General features: G+C 42.2%; 2 protein-coding genes across 4 annotated transcripts in view; one reads left to right on the plus strand and one right to left on the minus strand.

Annotated features, from left to right (window-relative positions):
• The window catches only part of Adarb2 (adenosine deaminase RNA specific B2), a 550,519-nt gene that overhangs the window by 445,173 nt on the left and 86,377 nt on the right, over window positions 1-18,969 (minus strand).
• On the plus strand, window positions 9,403-13,641 carry Elobl1 (elongin B like 1). Its single transcript, XM_039096264.2, has one exon. It carries the CDS (start codon window positions 13,294-13,296, stop codon window positions 13,639-13,641), a length of 348 nt encoding a protein of 115 aa, XP_038952192.2. The 5' UTR covers window positions 9,403-13,293.

Below are 18,969 nucleotides of genomic sequence, written 5' to 3' on the forward strand. Positions count from 1 at the left end.
CTCACATACACACACAGACACACACAAAGACACACACAGACACAGATACAGACAGATACAGACATATACACTCACACAGAGACACACAGACTACACACAGACACACAGATACACAGACATATACACAGACACACAGAGACACACAGACACACATAGACATACACAAACACACACACATACTCACACACACACATACACACATACATACACAGACACACAGGCACACACAGACAGGTCAACACACAGAGATACATAGACAGACACATAGACACACACAGACATGGAAGACATACAAACACAGACACGGAAGACACACACGCACACACATGGGATGGGGGAGAGGGAGAGAGAGAGAGAGAGAGAGAGAGAGAGAGAGAGAGAGAGAGAGAGAATGAGAGAACATAATGAATGCTAGTTTGTGACATTTTTATAGTTCTAAATTTACCTTACATGTACTAATGCCTTTTGCTTCTGTCAGCCCTGGATGCCAAGGTTTAAATATACACATACTTTAAAGAGGTTACTTGAGAATGGTTATATTCATTCATTATTTGAAACATGTCACTGGGTGAAATGTTTATCAAGTAATTCATTCAATAGAGGTTTGGAGTTTATGTGCAGAAGGCTGTGAATGGAATACTAAGTTTGCTATTGTAGTCCAGCAGAAAATGATCTAGTTGGCATTCACAGGTGTGCATTTGACTATAACTTGTGAAACATCTGAGGAATTACCATCTGAGTTACTTGAGATCTGAGACCACACTGCTGTGCTTACCAGAAGGCATTGCCTTCAAATTTTGCCTTAGGTAGGACCAAGTTCCTCCCAGAGGCTTTCTGCCTTGTAGCTGATTTTCAATGCTCCTTCTCCCCACCCTATAATGGAGCATTCCTATGTTGGACCTCCTTAGGTTGGATGTGAAGCATCCTAACTCTCTCTCCATTTATTTCTCATTTATTTCATATTTTCTTGTAGATTCAACAGTCATGGAAGCTGGGGAAGGGAGCAATAGAACAAGCACAAAAACTAGCATCTGGATCACCAGAACACAGTTGGATGCTGAGTGGGTGTGGTGGACCAACCATCATTCCAGCTCTGGAAGACAGATAGAGGTGATCCCCGGAGCAAGCTGGTCCAGTGATCTCTGGGCTTGACTGGAAGATTCTACCTCAACAGAATAATGTGAAAGAACATTCAAATAAGATTCTTAATATAAACCTAGACCTGCACACGTTTGCATGTACACATTTGCATATGCACCTGCACACAGGCGTGTACCCCTATACATTTGCCGATGCATACACACACACACACACGCACACACACGCGCGCACACACACACACACACACACACACACGCGCGCGCGCGCGCGCGCACACACACGCCTGCACTACTCGAATGATCTTTAAATAAAGAAAGGATGGAAATAAATAAAAGCATTATTCAGTCACGTTCCATTTTTGTCTGTTGAGTTGATTCTGGGCCCTTTTATCTTCCTCCAAATTTCTCTCTAGGCAAACCGTAGCTTCTCTCTGATCCTGTGTTTTCATCTTTGCACAATCAGCGATGTTTCTATCAAAGTACCTCTATTTATCGAAGGGCTTCTTATCTAGAAAACAGAACCATCCAGACCCTTCTGCAGAAACTCAAAGGCTGATAAAACAGAAGCCCAGGTGACTGCGTAGTATAAAACTGCCTCCGCGGGGTCCATGCATGGACATCAATACAATTCCTTCTACCTGGCTTTGAGCTGAGTTCTGTTTGGTGAACACAGTCACCCTTTATCACAAGTAACTGCTCACTGAATAATGGCTTTGCAGCATACAAATGTGAGGAACAGTTCACCAGAAAAACTACACAAAGCAGAGGCAGAGAGTAGAGGGACAGCAAGCCTGAGAGGGAAAACCAAAGAGGACCATAGACCCAGACAACATCTTCATACTAAAAGTATGAAGAAAACCTATGGTTGGGGGAGTTCCAGATATGTGGCATCACAAGAGCCACCACAGGTAATGCTGTTCTTAATGTCGACCATGATGCCTGGAAGGAAAATTTGAAGTTTTGTAATATTTGAACATATTTAGTACAGGTTTATACACACATACGTATAATATTTTTCAAAAACAATTTCTGATTTTGTCTACTTTGTTTAACTGAGACCCTTAAGTGAATACTATTTTGTACATGAAAACAATGTTCTATTATTTATACTTACAGACTATTTAAAGTTTGGAAATCTATCAGAGAATTGTGTTACCTTATACAGAAGCAGGTGCACTGAACAGATTGGGATACTGCCATACAAGTCATTTATTTTCTTACTTGTATTGGATCTCATATACCCTAGGCTACCCTCAACCTTGCTATGTAGCTGAGGGTGACCTTGAATCCTAGCCATTTCTACATCTACCTCCCAGGGATTTCAGGTGTGCACCATCACACCTGATCCTTCCAGTGCTGGGGATCGAACCTAGGGCCTTCTAAATTCTGGGTTGGTACTCTCCTAACTCAGTTACCTCCCCAGTTACATTTTACTTTTAAAATTATAAACTTTCCCCCCATCATGGTTCTGTTGGTGACAGAAGTATATGGCAGTTTATTTCCCTGCTAGCAATGATGCAAATCCTATTTATACAGAATTACTGAAATGTGTTACCTTGACAGTTTAAGAACAAGAAAAGAGGAGGAGTACCGTTTGTCATGAGTTTCAGTCTTTAATTATGACATTCTTCCTTGATTAGAGTTATAATCACACAGTGCTTTGTATGTCTTGATTACCGGTAGAAAATGCAGACATAATGAAACTCAGGATACTCTTGAAAAGCAAATATGTTTTTCTTTAGACTGTGGAGATTTTTATAGCTTAAACAATTACCTCAACTTGGAGTTTTACAGTATTCAAATGATTGTACATAAAACAACTCATTTGGGGGATGGGGAGACTTCTCAGTGGTTTCAAGTGCTTGCTATGCAAGCATGGGAAACCAGAGTTCAGATTCTGGAAGTCACATAAAAGCCAAGCACGTTAGCACACATTTGTAATCCCAGTACACTTGCTGACTAGTCAGTCTAAGCAAAATGGCAATCCTTGACTTCAGTGAAGGACAGACAGGAATCTAACAAGGGAACTAATACTCATCCAAAGCTAGAAGTTATCATAAGCTGGATGGCCTGGAACAATGCCAGCATTCAGGAGGAAGACTCAGGACTGCAGTACGCTTGGAGTCTAGCCTGCGTCTACACAGTGAGTTCCAAACCACTCTGAGCTAGAGGGCAAGGTCCAATTCCATTAGTGTGGTGATTGGGTGAGAATGGCCCTCACTGTCCCCTGTATTCAAATCTTGCCAGTCAGTTTGTGTTCGGAAGGATTAGGAGGTGTGGTCTGATTGGGGCAGATGCAACTGAGGCTGGCTCAGGTTTATCAAAAAACCCATGCCATTTCTAGTATCCCAGTATACATCTCTGCTTTCTTGCCCCTTGAGATGTGCCCTCTCAGCATTCCTACAGTCGTGCCTTTGCTGTGCCATCAGGGTCTCTAACCCTCTCAACCCATAAAACCAATTAAATACTGTCTTTTATAAGTTTTCTTGATCATGATGTTTTATAACAGCAATAGAGAAGAAAATAAGACAGCAATCAAAATGTTTTCCAGGGAGCTTAAATTGTATTCTATTCTTAAGTGGCATTTTTATAGGGTGATATATCAAACAATTGTTCAGAATAATTTGCTTCCTTGATAAGCTAACCTATGGGTGGTTTCTGATTTTAAGCCCAAGAGGGGCCTCTACTGCTCCCCAACATTTCATGATGCCTCTCTTCTTGCTTCCAGAAGATATTTACATTAGGAATTCCAGATAGAAAAGTAGAAATAAACTTGGCAAATTCATTTGTTTGACATGGGGAAGCATGGCAAGTGTTTCTATGTGAGCACAGGGTTTAAACTGCTTTTGGCATCAGATGAAGACTGAGGGCAGAGGGACAATCATGGCCATTGGGTGACCAAGAGAAAATGGACAAGGCCATCTTTCAACCTGGAGGTAACTTTCTAACAATGAAATGTTGCATTTACAAATCTCATTCATTGCTATGATAGTTCTCGAATTACCTTGTCAAATCCAACAGCCAGTATAAATGAAGCAACCTTTAATCAGGCTTGGAGAGGCAAGGACAGATGTAGATATTACACTTCAATTTAGCGAAATAGTCTCAAAATGTCATTAACTTTTGAATTAACAATGAGGCCCGATTGTTTGAAAAAAAAAAGGTGACATATTTTCCCATTTAGACTATGGGACAAGAAGTTAATTTAAATGCTTAGAGTACATATATTTGAGTAACTTGGTGTCCAATAAATCTTTCAGCGTTAATACAAAAGTGGCATTTATAAAAGCTATCATGAATATAGCTAGAGGCATGCTTTTTTCAACTGAGACCTTGCAAAGAACCATCCCATTGTTTTGCTTTTACTAGGCTTATATTTTTAGGTCAATTAGAGCATATAATATAATTCTACACTAATATTTATTATTGGTTACTGACAAACATGGTTCTCTTTGTGTCACATGTAGTGATTTATATAATTTATATAATTTCCCACACCAGCCTCATGAGGCAGATCATTTTCTTTTCATTTTCTAGGTAAGGAGATCAATGTTTAGGATTCAGCTAAGGTCGTATATCTAATGAGCTCTGAGTTCTCTTGCAGCCACCCTGTTAGGACGTTTCTGGGATAACATAATCAGATCTGTAGTGAGAAGGAGAGAGACATCTTCCTCTCATTCTTCATTTTCTATTGGCTTAATATTATGTGTTATGTACTCACACATTCTTAATTCATTCATCCACCTCATAGGTAATATCTCCCCTCCCACCATCAAACCTGAGTAGAGAGGACTTAGCTGACTTTCCCATCACTCAGTGGGTAAGAAGCTGCCTCATTTGATGTCTTGGTTTAAGAATACCTTGGTTATTACCTTTCATGACAGGTGAAGGGTGATTGTAGCTGAAGTAGAAACAAGACAAAATATATATTCAACCTTGTTAGAAAAGTTGAAGAAGGGGGCAACCCTGGTCCAGGGACAAAGACTGTTCATCCTCTGTGTTCAAACACCCCCCCACCCCCTGAGCTCAGACCTTTGGCTTAGTTTTCTGTCCTCTTGCCAATTAATTGGCCTCTAAGCTTACTTAGTCCCCACAGCCATCAAAGAGTGTCCCAGGGCATTAGGAAATATGCACCTCACCTAGCCTCTTCTTCAGTTCTAAAGTTCTGTACTATTCGAAACAGTGTGCTGGGCCACATTTCATATCCCTGCAAAGGAAGCACTTGTTACATGCCTGACTTCTACCAGTGCTGGTTACCACATGACGTCCAGGGGGGCTAATATTGAGCTCCAACTCACAGCTGGCTTTGTTACACAGAGTAAAACTTCAGACCTTAAAGAGGTGGGACAGCCATGAAGTGCCCTTTTTTTGGTTCCTTCTTTTATTAAAAAAATAGAATCTTTTCTCCTACAATATATCCTAATAATAGCTTTTCCTTCCTCCACTCTTCCCATCACCTCCTCCCCTTCTCTCCCCTCCCTTCCTCTCCCTTCCTTTCCCCTCCCCTCTGGAACCATGCCCTGTCTGTCTTGTCACTGTAGTAGTCAAGAAGGCAGGTTAGCTGTGTTTAAATATCTTTAGAGCTGGGAAACTTACTACCTCTGGCTCTCACATGTTACCAGCTTTGTCTGAACATCATACCTTTGTGGAAATTCACTCCAACAGTCCTACTCGCATTGGGTGTTCATAGTCCTCTTAGAAGGAAGATGTTAGATTTAAACTCCTTTGTAATTGCTCAATCTTTAGCATGGACAGGTTGGAAAGAAGGAGAGAGAACATTATTTTCTCTTTCAGCATGATAATTGCCAGTGATGTTTAAAAGAAAGTGGATGGAAAGTGATAAGTGAGCCAAAAGCAATGTCACCTTTCAGGGGAGGCTAAAAGCAAGTGTGAGTTAGCACAAGTTAAAGGGGCCCAAGTCCTTCATTTACATTTTGACTTGAAATAGGAGAGAAAAAAGAAACCACAATCAAGAAATTAAAAACAATAAAAAACAGTGGATGCTGTAAACTCTATACATAAATCAAGCCAACCATTTTATACACTTTATAGATAACAGACTAATCTACGGTAAGTCTTGCTATTTCCTGAGATATTTATAGGACTCTATGATATGCATGATAAATGGTATGTGTGTGTCCTTGTGTGTGTATGTGTGTGTATATGTGTGTGTGTGTATGTGCATATGTGTGTGTGTGTTTGTGTCCATATGTGTGTGTGTATGTGTGTTTTTGTGTCTGTGTGTGTACGTGTGTGTATATGTGTAAATATGTATGTGTGTATGTGTATGTGTGTATGTGTGTGTTTGTGTCTATGTGCGTGTGTGTATATGTGTTTTTGTGTCTGTGTGTGTGTATGTGTGTGTGTTTATGTCCATGTATGTGTGTGGTGTGTGTGTGTATGTGTGTGTGCTGTGTATATTTTACTACCAATACCTTTACAGGACATGCTGAGTGACACCATTATATCATAAGAAAAGTATTTGCTATCCTTATATGTCATCTGAAAAAATGTATTACTGATAAAATGGCCTCTTAAAAGGAGACTCATGGCAGATAATTAATTTTAGTCAGAAGAAATTTCTGAACGAGTCAGGGTGGTGGTCAGAACTCCTACAAACAGGCCTGTAGCTATCCTGTATTCCTGCCTGGGGTAAAAATAGCAAGACTCCAAAATCACTCTCATCTAAAGGTACTGAATACCACAAACCAAGGAAAGTGAGTTTCAAGAGCAAAGTGTAATCAGGGCTGTCCTCTATCCAGCTCTCAGTACAGCTAAACATAAAGCTAGTTAAATACATTTGTCTGTGACCAGTCACAAGTAGTTATTTAAACAAAGTTGCACGTACTTATCATGGAAACCCTGAGTACCCAAGGCTAGATCTTGGGACATTGTTTGAAATCAAGTTAAAAAATAGTACAACACAACTTTTAGGCATTTCCATCTAAATTCAGAATTGGCAAGGAATGAAATATCCCCAAAGGCGTTATTAAGGCTTTTTGATAAGCTCCCCTTGTGCCAACAGTCTAAAATGGGTTTCTTCTGATTTTGCCATACTGTTTTTCAATTGGGTCCAGTTGAAATTTCAACAATGAAGTGAACAGTCTGACGTGGGGTCTAGACCCATACAAACTATTGTTCAAAGTGTACTAGAGTTTTAAGAGACAATAGTCTATATTTATATCTGGATCCTAAGAGTCACTGGGGTGTGTGCTGCTGAAGTTACTTACCTAAAGTTAAAGGAAGTGCAAAAGATACCATTTTAGGATTCAGATGACCCTATTTTCCCTGCATCTTTCTTATAAAAGTTAAGCCAGGCAGACTGGCCCTTCAGCCACCACTGTGCCTCCTGACCAATCATTGTTTCTGTGGTTTCTCTACCTCTTCCTCAGAGCCATCTGCTCTGATCACATATCTAAACAAATGCTTTCCACTTGTGTAAGTAATTTGTATGTCTCCCCATAACAAATCTGAATGGAGATCTAACAGTATACATATTGACACATATTTAAATATGCATAGTAACAGAGAAAAACAAAATCTTGCTAGCTTTTAATGAAATGAAGAAAGCTTCCCTTTGTAGAATTTTTGATGCAGAGTCCTTACACATGGAGATTAGACATGGAAAGACAGGGAGTCAGCCATTTTTTTCTTGTCCACATTCACTCATATCACATATGACCATTGTTGTTTTTACCATTTGTTAGATTCTCCCAGGTTAGAAAACTTACAGCCATTCCTAGATTAGGGTCCCCTGGAGGGTGGCTCATGGTGTGGGTTGAGAGACATGGTGAGATGTTCATAGCTTTTAATCCTTTCTTACATCAAGCCATCAAAATCTTATCAAAGACAGTGACATCAGTTTCAACAATGGTGAGAAAGCAGGCGAATGAGTTAGAGAAGGGAGGCCACGGCCTCTTTAGCGAGGGTAAGGAACACTTTATTCCAGCTGCAAATGTAGTTAGGGTCTCTGGCAGCTCTGCATACTTTTATTATTTTGACCCTTCTATTCACTGAGTTCCCCCTCCCCCTCCCTCCCTTCTCTCTCTCTCTCTCTCTCTCTCTCTCTCTCTCTCTCTCTCTCTCTCTCTCTCTCTCTCTCTCTGTTCCTCAAACAGGTGTACTAGCTTATTTGCTGCCTCTGCAGAAAGCCAATCACAGATGATGTGAAACCCGATTCTAAAAATGTCTTTCAAATGTTGGGAGTGACAGCTCCAAATTAGGGGCCCACTGGACTCGCCTGCTCTCACTCAGGACCTGGATGCTATGGTAGATCAGCAAACCCAGAGGTAGCATGCTTTCCTTGCACTCTCCTTCAATGTGAATGCGTTCATCACCGAACATCAGCACAGTTCATTCAACCACCTTTGGCTCAGGAAAAAGAAATAGTCTAGGTTATTGCAACGGCAGGGGTGGATACAACTAACACAGGGAGATGGGGCTTTCACTACACCATTTATATGAGCAAGGGAGAGATGATCAAACTCCCCGTGCCAACCGTCAAAGAGCTCAAGAATAATTTTTAAATGCAGGACGTTATTTCTCTGGGGCTTTGGTGTTTTCTGCCTCTGGCTGCCGCCACCTTCAGTAGTGTGCCAAGCTGTGGCACCATTGATTTACTTTTCTACAGAAGCAGTACTCCATCAATGTCCCCTAGCTGCCACTGCCACCAAGCTCTCCCTGTCCCCGGGCATCTTGCTTACAGAAGGAAATTATTCACTTGCTTGTACGCTACATGCAAAACAAACTATTTTTAGGTGTTTACATCTATCACCTCGTTTTGCCATCAGGGCTGGGTTGGGGAATGTGGAGAAGGACAAAGGGTGGGAGAGCATTTAAGCTTTACCTTAGAAAAAAGGGAGAGGAAAAAGAGAGAGAGTAACAAGCTTGCTGACTGTGACACAGGTTATCATAGGCAGTGACAGAGAAATGTGCAGACAGTTCCAGCGACTGTCACATGAGCTCTGTCTTGTGCTGCCAGGGAGCAGTACAAAGTGGACAGTCAATGATGATGGTGGCTGTGCACATATTTCTTTTTTCTTTTCTACTCTAGAGAGGCTGTGCAGAGTTCCTGCTTAGGGATTCATCTGACTTTCAAAATGGAAGGAGGCCTCTTAAATTGCTTTTCCGATGGACTTAATAGAATGCACAGGCATCAAAATTTTCTCTTTTAGGCTTTGATAATTCTCATTTTGTTTTGGTTAATATTTACATTTTTGAAATGAGATTTTATTTATACATAGTAAAACATTCGCATCTGTTCAGGTATGGCTTCCTGATGCTAGTTTTCCTTGGTGTGGTGTGTGGTGTGTGGTGTGTGGTGTGTGGTGTGTGGTGTGTGGTGTGTGGTGTGTGGTGTGTGGTGTGTGGTGTGTGGTGTGTGGTGTGTGGTGTGTGGTGTGTGGTGTGTGGTGTGTGGTGTGTGGTGTGTGGTGTGTGGTGTGTGGTGTGTGGTGTGTGGTGTGTGGTGTGTGGTGTGTGGTGTGTGGTGTGTGGTGTGTGGTGTGTGGTGTGTGGTGTGTGGTGTGTGGTGTGTGTGTTTTGTAGTTGTTGTTGTTGGTTTTGTTTGCTCTTTGTTTTGTGTGTGTTTTACTTTTTGTTTGGTTGTTGCTTTGTGTGCATATGTGTATGTGATTGTGTGTGTTTTGTTTTTGTTTGTTTTTGTGTGTTGTTATAGTGTTTGTTTGCTTGTTTGTTTGTTTGGTGTGCATGTTCAGATGTAGGCCAGAGGACAACACTGGGAACTTTCTCCACCTTTTCTAGTTTACTGGGGTCTCTCACTGAACATAGAGTTCACTAATTTCACTGGACTACCTGGGCAACAAACTCCAGGGATCCTCCTCAGCCTTGGGTCTGTACGTGTGCATTGCTGCATCTGACATTTTTATGTTAGTATTAGGGATCTGAACTCAGCTCTCCACACTTGCATGGTAAAGTGCCTGATTGACTAGGCTATCTCCCCAGTCTCAGTAATACTAATTTTCAAAATTATTTCCTAAAGTACATAATACACTTACAAAAACACAGAAAGAAAATATTGAGGCAAAACATAGAATGTGTCTGGTCGGATGTATTCTCCATGAGGTTACTGGATGTAAAAGAAGTAGATATTTGGAAAAAAAACATAAAGATAGAAATCTGTGTTCTGAGAGGACGGTAGCAGGTACCTAGGTTCTATCAAGGGGGGAAGAAAGTGTATATTCCCATCATAGAGGATATAGCGCGATGCAGGAGCCAACCATCTGAGAACTTCAGACACTAAAGTTGAGAAGCTAACAGGAGGGGTGACTCGGTGTTAAACTGCCACACTACCTTCTTCAGTCATGTTTTAGAACAATGGACGGAACGGGTTCTGAAGCCTCAGATGAAGCAGAATAGGTAGTAGTCCAGTATGCCTGCACTGGAGAAGTAAGTGGACCCAGGTGAGAGAGCCATGCAGACCAAGAGAATCTGTACCTACCTGAAGTTCAGGCACACACACACACACAACACACACACACACACACACACATACACACACACACACGCACACACACATACACACACAACACAACACACACACACAAAATACACACATGCACACACACGCACATACACACACACACACACACACACACACACACACTAATTATATGCAGTAGGGTGAACTAGCATTTTCACCCTATAGTTGAGGTGAAATTTTATAGTTGAGCTCTGGAATATAATGCATACACGTAGAGTCAGACTCTTTAGGTGGTTTATGTATGCACACATATGAAGATGTATGTAGTTCCAAGATCCTGGCTTCTAACCCAGCTTTCCCAGGTCTGTCCTCACTACCTACCTGCCTTCGAGCCCCAGCAATATCCCTGATTCATCTGTTTTGTAATCCATCTCTCCCTCTTCCCGTGCTCCGTGCCCACGGCTTCCGCGCTCACATTCCACTGCTCCATAGATTTTGTTTGAAGTGCTCTCTCACAGCCCTCTCCCTTCCTCATTTATCGAGACTTATTCACTCATAAATTCAGCCTCTCAAATGTGCAGGGTGCTCTGTGAGATGCACTCCATCCCTGTCTCTGCCGAGCTCGTCGCCTGTCAGGACAGGCCGGCAGACACTGAAAAATAAGGATAATTATTTGTCAATAATAGTGAGGTTTAGGAAGTGTGCCACGTGGATGGTGCCAAGTCTAATGCCAGGGTGGCTGTGCAGGGTTTCTAGAGGACGAGTTATATATGTTTGTAGTGTGAGGGAGAATATGGGACAGCTGAGGCCAACTTAAAAGCACGAGGTTTTTACTGGAATAGAAGTAGGTTCATTGCTAAGGCTTGCATGCTCTGAAAACTTGAGGGCCTCAGTCTTCAGAACAGCTGATTGGCAGAGCACTTGCCTAGAATGGGAAAATCTGAATTTTGATTCCCAGCCCCAGATATAAAGAAACAATGGTAAGAACAATGGCAATGGTGAAAATGGTGAGTGCTGGGAGTGCTCGTATTGGTTTTGCGAGCAAGTTGGCCATGTTACATTCCACAGAATAGAGCAGACCAACCTAAACCTACACCATACACATCAGAAGAGTCTTTTTCCAGTCACGATACTCTTAGAACGTGCCTTTGTGGAGTTCTTTGAATCCACAAAGATTACTGTTAGTCTTGTTTAATGCCACGGAAAAGTCATTTGAAGAAAAACTCCTAAAGACTAGGAGTCTTAACTCCTAAAAGCATGTTAGTGACTGTCGTGAGGGTGACGTTTGATTTGACTGATTTGACTGACAGGTGAACTCAGCGTGTCTCCAATGGGATCACACAAAGCCACTGCATTGTCTAGACTTGAAGTAAAATGCAAATAGCCCATCACAAGGGGTACAAGGGCCTGGGATCAATCCATGGAGAAGCCCTTTGGCTCTTGAGCTTGGATTGATTCCCTGTTTTAACTTTTGACTGTCTTCTGTATTTCTAGTTATGTTTCCTAGTCAGTGTCCTGCCCTCAGTTTGGTTTGTTTCAGTGTTCGGAAGACGGAAGACATTTAAAGTCTCTAGGATATGCTAAGGTGCACCTTCTGCGCTCACCCAGCACTCAGCCTGTGACTCTGCACGCATTCTCAGATTTAACTTTGCCATGACAATCTACACCTTTAAATAGCAGCAGAGACCTCTCTTTGAAACAAGACACGCACTTACTGATGGTGAACATTAGTGAGAGAGTTGTAAATATCAACGACTCGAAGGGGAATAAAATTCAGAAGAAGAGCCCTCCCACAAGTCACCACTAACACGTAGGAGTTGCACCGTCACTTCTAATGTCTGTTGAAGCTCCTTGTTGCTTTTAAGGCAGAACGTGAAAACATAAATCACTGAAGACACTCTCAACAAAGGAAGATGGGCAATCTGAGGCCTTTTGAGTTTGATGCAGTTTTTTAAAAATAAATATTTAAGTAAGAAAGTACTTCCAGAGTTCTTTGTAGGATTTCTATGGGAAATAGATGAAAGGCCTATGATCTATTTTTTCCCCCTTTAGCTGTGGTTTCTTCTACCTTGGTCCCATTTCTATCCCCATCTCCATCCATATCTCCAACCTTATCCCTACTCTCATCCTGATTCCTATCCCCTTCTTGCTCTCCCTCCTCCTCTCTCTACCTATTTTCATTTCTATCTGTCTATGTTTGTCCCTCCATATTATTTAGGTTGCATCAGAAACAATATCCCATAATTCATGAGCCTGACAGCATTGAGCAGGTATAAGATTCCTAAAGAAACAGTACATATCACTCCAAATAGATAGATAGATAAATACGTGCATAGAGGAATCACAGAGAAATTCAACAAATTGGAATCCAGGACATGTCGATATGTTAGTAGGAAGCTCAGAAATCTGATAAAAATATTTTTATAGTTTTGAAAGGCTTCTCATTTTTTTTTGTAAAGCATAGCATTTCTCTGGCCCTTTGAGCTTCTGAAGATTATTATATGAAGTTTATACTGCATGTGTCCCAGACTCGCTCCTTTGCTTCCCAAAATAATTCATCTCCTTCAGTAACACTCTCTTCAAAGTGGATTTATTTCTAACCCTTTCACACGTAGCCGGGCACAAAGTGAGGTGCTTTAACTGGAAGTTGCCAGTCACAGGGCAGGAAGCGCAGCAAGTTTTATCTTCAGCCTTCTCATCCAGTATCCTCGGGACGGAACTCATGGAAACGGATCTACAGTCAGGTTAGAAATGCCGGAGCAAGGCGTAAAGCCAGAAGCAGCCGCTGGGATGGAAGTGTTCCTCACGATCCGGGGCCACAAGACCATCATCTTTAAGGACTCGGAGGAGGAATCGAGCACCGTGCTTGAACTGAAACGCATCTTGGAGGGCATCCTCAAGGGGCCGCCAGGGGAGCAGCGGCTGTACAAGGACGACCAGCTCCTCCATGATGGAAAAACTCTGAGCGAGTGCGGCTTCACCGATCAGACAGCAAGGCAACAGGTCACAGCCACAGTGGACCTGGCCTTCCGAGCAGATGACACCTTCGAAGCTTTGTGTATTGAGACCTTCTCCAGCCTTCCGGAACTGGAGATGTGATGTGATGAAGCCACAGAATTCTGGAGGCAGTGACAATGAACAAGCTGTGCAGTGAGGGCCTTAGGCCTACCCCCTAGAAACCCTCCCCCCAATAAAAAAGAGTTGGCTGTCAAAAAAAGAGGAATGCCTGAGCAAGTTTAATTCAAAGTATTTGTTAAACGATTTCCTTTACTAGTTCAACAGTTTTACAGAATAAACCACATTAAAATTTTTTTCCACATATGTTTGTTTGTACGTATGTGGAAAGGGAAGGTGGTGCTGACTCCATGATGCATGTGGAGTTCAGAAGACGACTTGTAGGAGTCTGAGGTCTCTTTCTACAACGTAGGCTCCAGGGATCAAAGTGAGATCATGAGTCTGGGTGACAGATATCTTTCCCTAGTGAACCATCCCGTCAGCCCCCATAGTTTCTTCCAAATTAGCTTTGTATCCTCTTTTCTTGTGTAGCTTTAGGAACTGAGCATGTGCCTATGAATTGGTCCACGCTCATGTTCCATTAAGAGATCTGGGCCACCACTGTAACTTGTTGTGCACTCCGCCTTTTCTTCTAGCTTAGTTGTTTTCCCCCTTAAGTTGAACTGTCAGAAGCTAAGCCTGTAGTTCTACTAACAGATCCTAGTATGCGCGCACGCGCGTGTGTGTGTGTGTGTGTGTGTGTGTGTGTGTGTGTGTGAGAGAGAGAGAGAGAGAGAGACAGAGAGACAGAGAGACAGAGACAGAGAGAGACAGAGAGAGAGAGAACATGCAGCAGCACAGGTGATAATTAATTAACGAGCGATTTTTCTATTCCATTTATTTTAAAGCTATCTTCCGTACACGGAGCCACCGAGCTAGCACCACAGCCCTGTGACAGGCACTGGTATGATTCTCAATTTAACATAGGAAACCAGGAGTCAGGGGGTCATGGGATCTGTGTGTACTGATTGCTTGTAGAAGGAGCACTCTTAACTACTGAGACATTTATCCTTATATTTTCATTTCTTTAGTGTCTTAAATGTTTAGGCATACGAAACAAAGTCTAATCTGTGAATTGCTTTGCAAGCACCCGTCCTTTAACCTGAGCAGGTAGCTAGGATAGGCTGTCAAAAACTCCTGGTTTGGTAGGGGTCACCTCCTTAGGCCAGTGTGGGTACTTCTCAGCAGAAACTACTGAGAGTTGTGGACTCCAATTGTGATTCCAATTGTGATTCCATTTACTGACTCACTTTGCCACTGGCTTCCCTTATACCATTTGCCTGCCATACCGATTTGGGCAAGCAGGAAAAAAAAATCTCAACTTCTGCTAACATTTTTCAATCTGCGGTGTGCACTTCTTAATTATTTCTGAAATCATGTCCCGAGGGAAGGGGTGATGATTATGTAAACAGTACAGTTTAGAGGTGTGGCTTCTGTAATTGCACTGGCGATGCTCATTTTGTCTTTACCTTTGCAAAATCTATAACTGTTGAGAAGGGAGAGAGCGAGTGACTGTATGTGCCCAACCTGTCTGGTACACCTGCATTGCAACCACTATTTATAACACTAGGGGAAATTGCAGGAGAGGTGATAGAAAGATTGAGGTGTAAGGCACCTGCTGTTAGACAGTGTCCCCCAGACACTGCAAATAGATCAACCCAAGAAGTCTCAACAATGTGGTTGCCCAAACAAGACTATCATAATGACAATATTATTGGTATGTCAATGTGGACATGGGAAATTTCACATGGCCCCACTCCTAGGTGAAGAGCTACAGGTGATCAACGGCTGCTGGGAAATGAAGAATCAGTCTTCTCCCATCTAAGCTCTCATCTAGTTATCCAAGTCTAAGTGGTCAGTCCTGGACACACATCTGTATTAGCAATAGTCAATAGATTTGATATGCTTTATACACATGTACCTGTAGATATGTACCTGTAATTAAAGAAGAGATTGTAATTTTTGGGGGAGGGGATGTCCATGAGAGAATTGGCTAGGGGAGAGAGAAGCAGAATGGTATAGGCACAGTGCTCATGTATGAAGTCCTCAAAAGAAAATACTACAAACCTTATCAATATAATTACAAGCTCCTTTGGAAGGTCTTTAAAGCCACTCCATCGTATGTGCTATAGCTCTTGGTTCTTGCACAGAATGAAGCCATGAATATTGTGATCGGAGCCATGGGACTTTCACCCCACGTTTCCCCTTGAGACACCATGTTCAATGAAAGTTCTACAAGGGAGAGATTTACAGCCAGTTTATATATTTATTCTGAGGGGCATCCCCTGAGTGTTTCTAGAAGCTACCCAACCTCAGTCTATGTTATTTAAAGATGAAAAAATGCTGGCTTTGCAATGGGAGCCTGCTGATACTCTGGTTAAGTCAGCATCCACACTGTGAGATGATAAGAACACTTTGATAAGGTATTTGACAAGCTAAGTACTTTAAGAGTGGTGTGAGGGGAGAAGACTACAAAAGCACACAGAAGATTGAGGACACAGCCACAAAGTAAGCAGATTTGAAAAACAGATAAAAACCAAAACAAAACAAAAACCCACACAAGATAAGGGGAACCTCCAAGCCTTTTCTTTGTGGGAGTCATAGAACCATTGGATCTTAAGTGTGAGACACTAATCTAAATACATCAGAAACCAATGCTATTGGTCCATGGAAGGTTTAATTTAGTTTTTCTCTTATAATTATTGCCCAAAGACTTCACTCACCTTGAACATTAGCAAAGTCTTTCATGATGTGAAATTTGAATTCTCTATTTATTCTCTGTGGTGTGGTATTTGTACAGGTAGCATGGAGGAAGTCCTGACATTGAATGTCATACTTGAAAAAGATGCATGTCCCTTGTTTCTTTAGCCAACTGATGTATTCTGTCAGATGAGAGCAGGACAGTCACTGTCAAAGGCTAGAACACCACAATGACTTAACTATGCATGATGGAAAATCTTTCTCCTGGGATGGCTGACAGCAGTCTCTGTGTGACTTTTAGAAGGTCTACCTTACCTTGTTGAGGTTGGCTCAAGGATTTTGAGAATAGCCTGTAATTCCTTCTGCACCAAGGTGAACAACAAAATGTCTTAGGTGTTATCTGTCCCCTCATGAGGAAAGTCAGCACTACCCCTGCATGGCTTTAGGGCTGGGAGTGTGCCAGTCATTCGCCACAGAATGACAAATTACATCCCTGCCACTATTAGAGCTGGGGCAGTTTTCACCACAGCATCCTCCAGATGGGCCTAATTAAACTATTAGCCAATAAGCAAGGTCTGACAGCTCCATTAGGAAACTCATGTGCTTAAACAAACAGCACAGAATAAATAGTATCTTCATGGGAGTTCATCATATGCGCTGCCCTATCTCCATAAGTACAATTTCCAAAGGTGCATCCTTGGCACCTCTGATGAGACTACCTGGGCTCTGGCAGCCATTTTTTCTACATTTCACAAATCAATAGAGACATGCCTTGAGCCGTGTATTATTGCTTGCTATGAAGGAGGGAAGCGACACTCCTGCCAGCTGACAGCTACGCTCGTTTCCACTGTCAGCCCTACCCGGTCTGTTGATTTCATCTATAAAATCCACATAGCCCCTTTTTCTGACTGACCAATGTGTCTAGAATTGTCTTATAAATCAGGAATGGTAGTCCTGTGTGAACTAAATGCATTTCTTAAACATACAGGATTTTTAGACAAATTTTCTTGCCATTTGTAATAATTATCAGAGTCTAAGAGACACGGTCCATGTATAATAAATAAAGACACCAAGAACAATGTGGTATATATCCTGAGCTTCTTGGTCCCAGGTACTCATAGAGCTAGAGAGGAGCTGGGGCTACCAGGAACTGCCAGCTTTGCCTTCTCTGTATCTTTGATGGTGATGACCCACATAGCAATTCTGATTCCTGACTGTTGAGACTTATCATTTAAACCCAACCTGAGATTCCCAGCAGGAGCCTGTCCGAGAATAGACCGCTCTCTCCATCCATCCCCGTCTTTCAATATATATAGATCCCAGGACACTTTAGAAAAACAGCAGCAGAAAACATGAGTTCATTTGAACAAGTAAATTAAGAGAATAAATGTTCTAAAAGTGTACCAGGAATCAAGGCACCAGGAATGCCCAAGAGGTCCTACTTCAGACTGTCACAGGATCTACTGGCATTTCACACCACCCTTATCCAGTCCATCAATGTCGTATGATAGACTGTGCATCAATCAGTCCTTTACTTGCCTCCCCCTCAACCCCCTCTCTCCTGTACCACCTACTGTGAACTGATTACACCTTGCAGCATTGTAAATTTGAAATCCCAACCTCTCTAAGTGATAGCTTCAGGATATGAGATTTGGAAGTGGGTAAAGTCTATATGAACCGTATTAAAAAGAGACCCTACTATTTTTCTAGCCATCTTTGTACCATACAGAGGCATGAGAACTACTCATCTGAAGTCAAGGGAGAGAAGCCCTTGGCAGAAAGAGTAGTTCTCCAATCTCAGATTCCAATCTCCTAGCTGGGAGACAAGTCTTTTGTTCATGACCACTTTGTCTGTGAATTTTCTGGAGGAGAGGAAGTCATCACCTGATGTCAGTATGACATTAATCCCATCCATTTACAATCTACGGTCTGTTTCTGACCAAAGCCTGCCTCCCCATTGTTCAGAGCAAAAGCCACATTCTACCCAGAATCCCATAAGACTTTGTGATTCTTTTTTTGTCAAGCCCCTATCTCACCAAGTCCACTACACGTGTGCCTCAGTTCTCTTTCTTTGTATCCCTCCAAAGACAAGAACTGTGGTCTGAATACTTTCCTGTGATTCTTCTCTGGCTACCCCGCTGAAATGTTTTTCCATCATTCAGCAAACTTAATTTCCTCCTGCCAGCTTAGAGTCTACATTTTGTAGAGTCTCCTTTATCCCAGACTCCAGAGCCTTGCCTGGCCTCACAATTCATGCTTTAACTGAACTCCCTTTTCTGCCCTTTTCCTCATTTTCCTTGCCCCTTGATCCCTTGTATCCTAGTTTGTTGTAAGATTAACAGTGCGCAGTTCCTCGTGACTTTTGCTTCCTTTCCTCTGTCTACTTCCTCTAGAACATACAATCCTCCATAGGTGGTGCTTTCTCATTTTATCCCAGATGTATTCCAGTGTGAACCAGCCCCAGATTTAGACCAAGTCCTCCAGAAGCTGGTCCTGAACTCAGTACGTACAATTCTGAACTTCGGACCATGCTGCCTCCACCTCCCGAGTGCTGGACTATAGCTGTGCACCGCCATGCAGATGAGCTGCTGGAGATTCAGTCCAAGATCTCTGTGTATGCTACAAAAGCTCTCTTTCAGCTAAGTCACATGCTCTGTACCAAAAGCATCTTTC

The sequence above is a fragment of the Rattus norvegicus genome, chromosome 17 (assembly GCF_036323735.1).
Source record: "Rattus norvegicus strain BN/NHsdMcwi chromosome 17, GRCr8, whole genome shotgun sequence".
NCBI lineage: Eukaryota > Metazoa > Chordata > Mammalia > Rodentia > Muridae > Rattus > Rattus norvegicus.

Bases quoted from the DNA above. Each gene is read 5' to 3' on its own strand.
- Elobl1 (XM_039096264.2), top strand. From the start codon at position 13,294: ATGCCGGAGCAAGGCGTAAAGCCAGAAGCAGCCGCTGGGATGGAAGTG.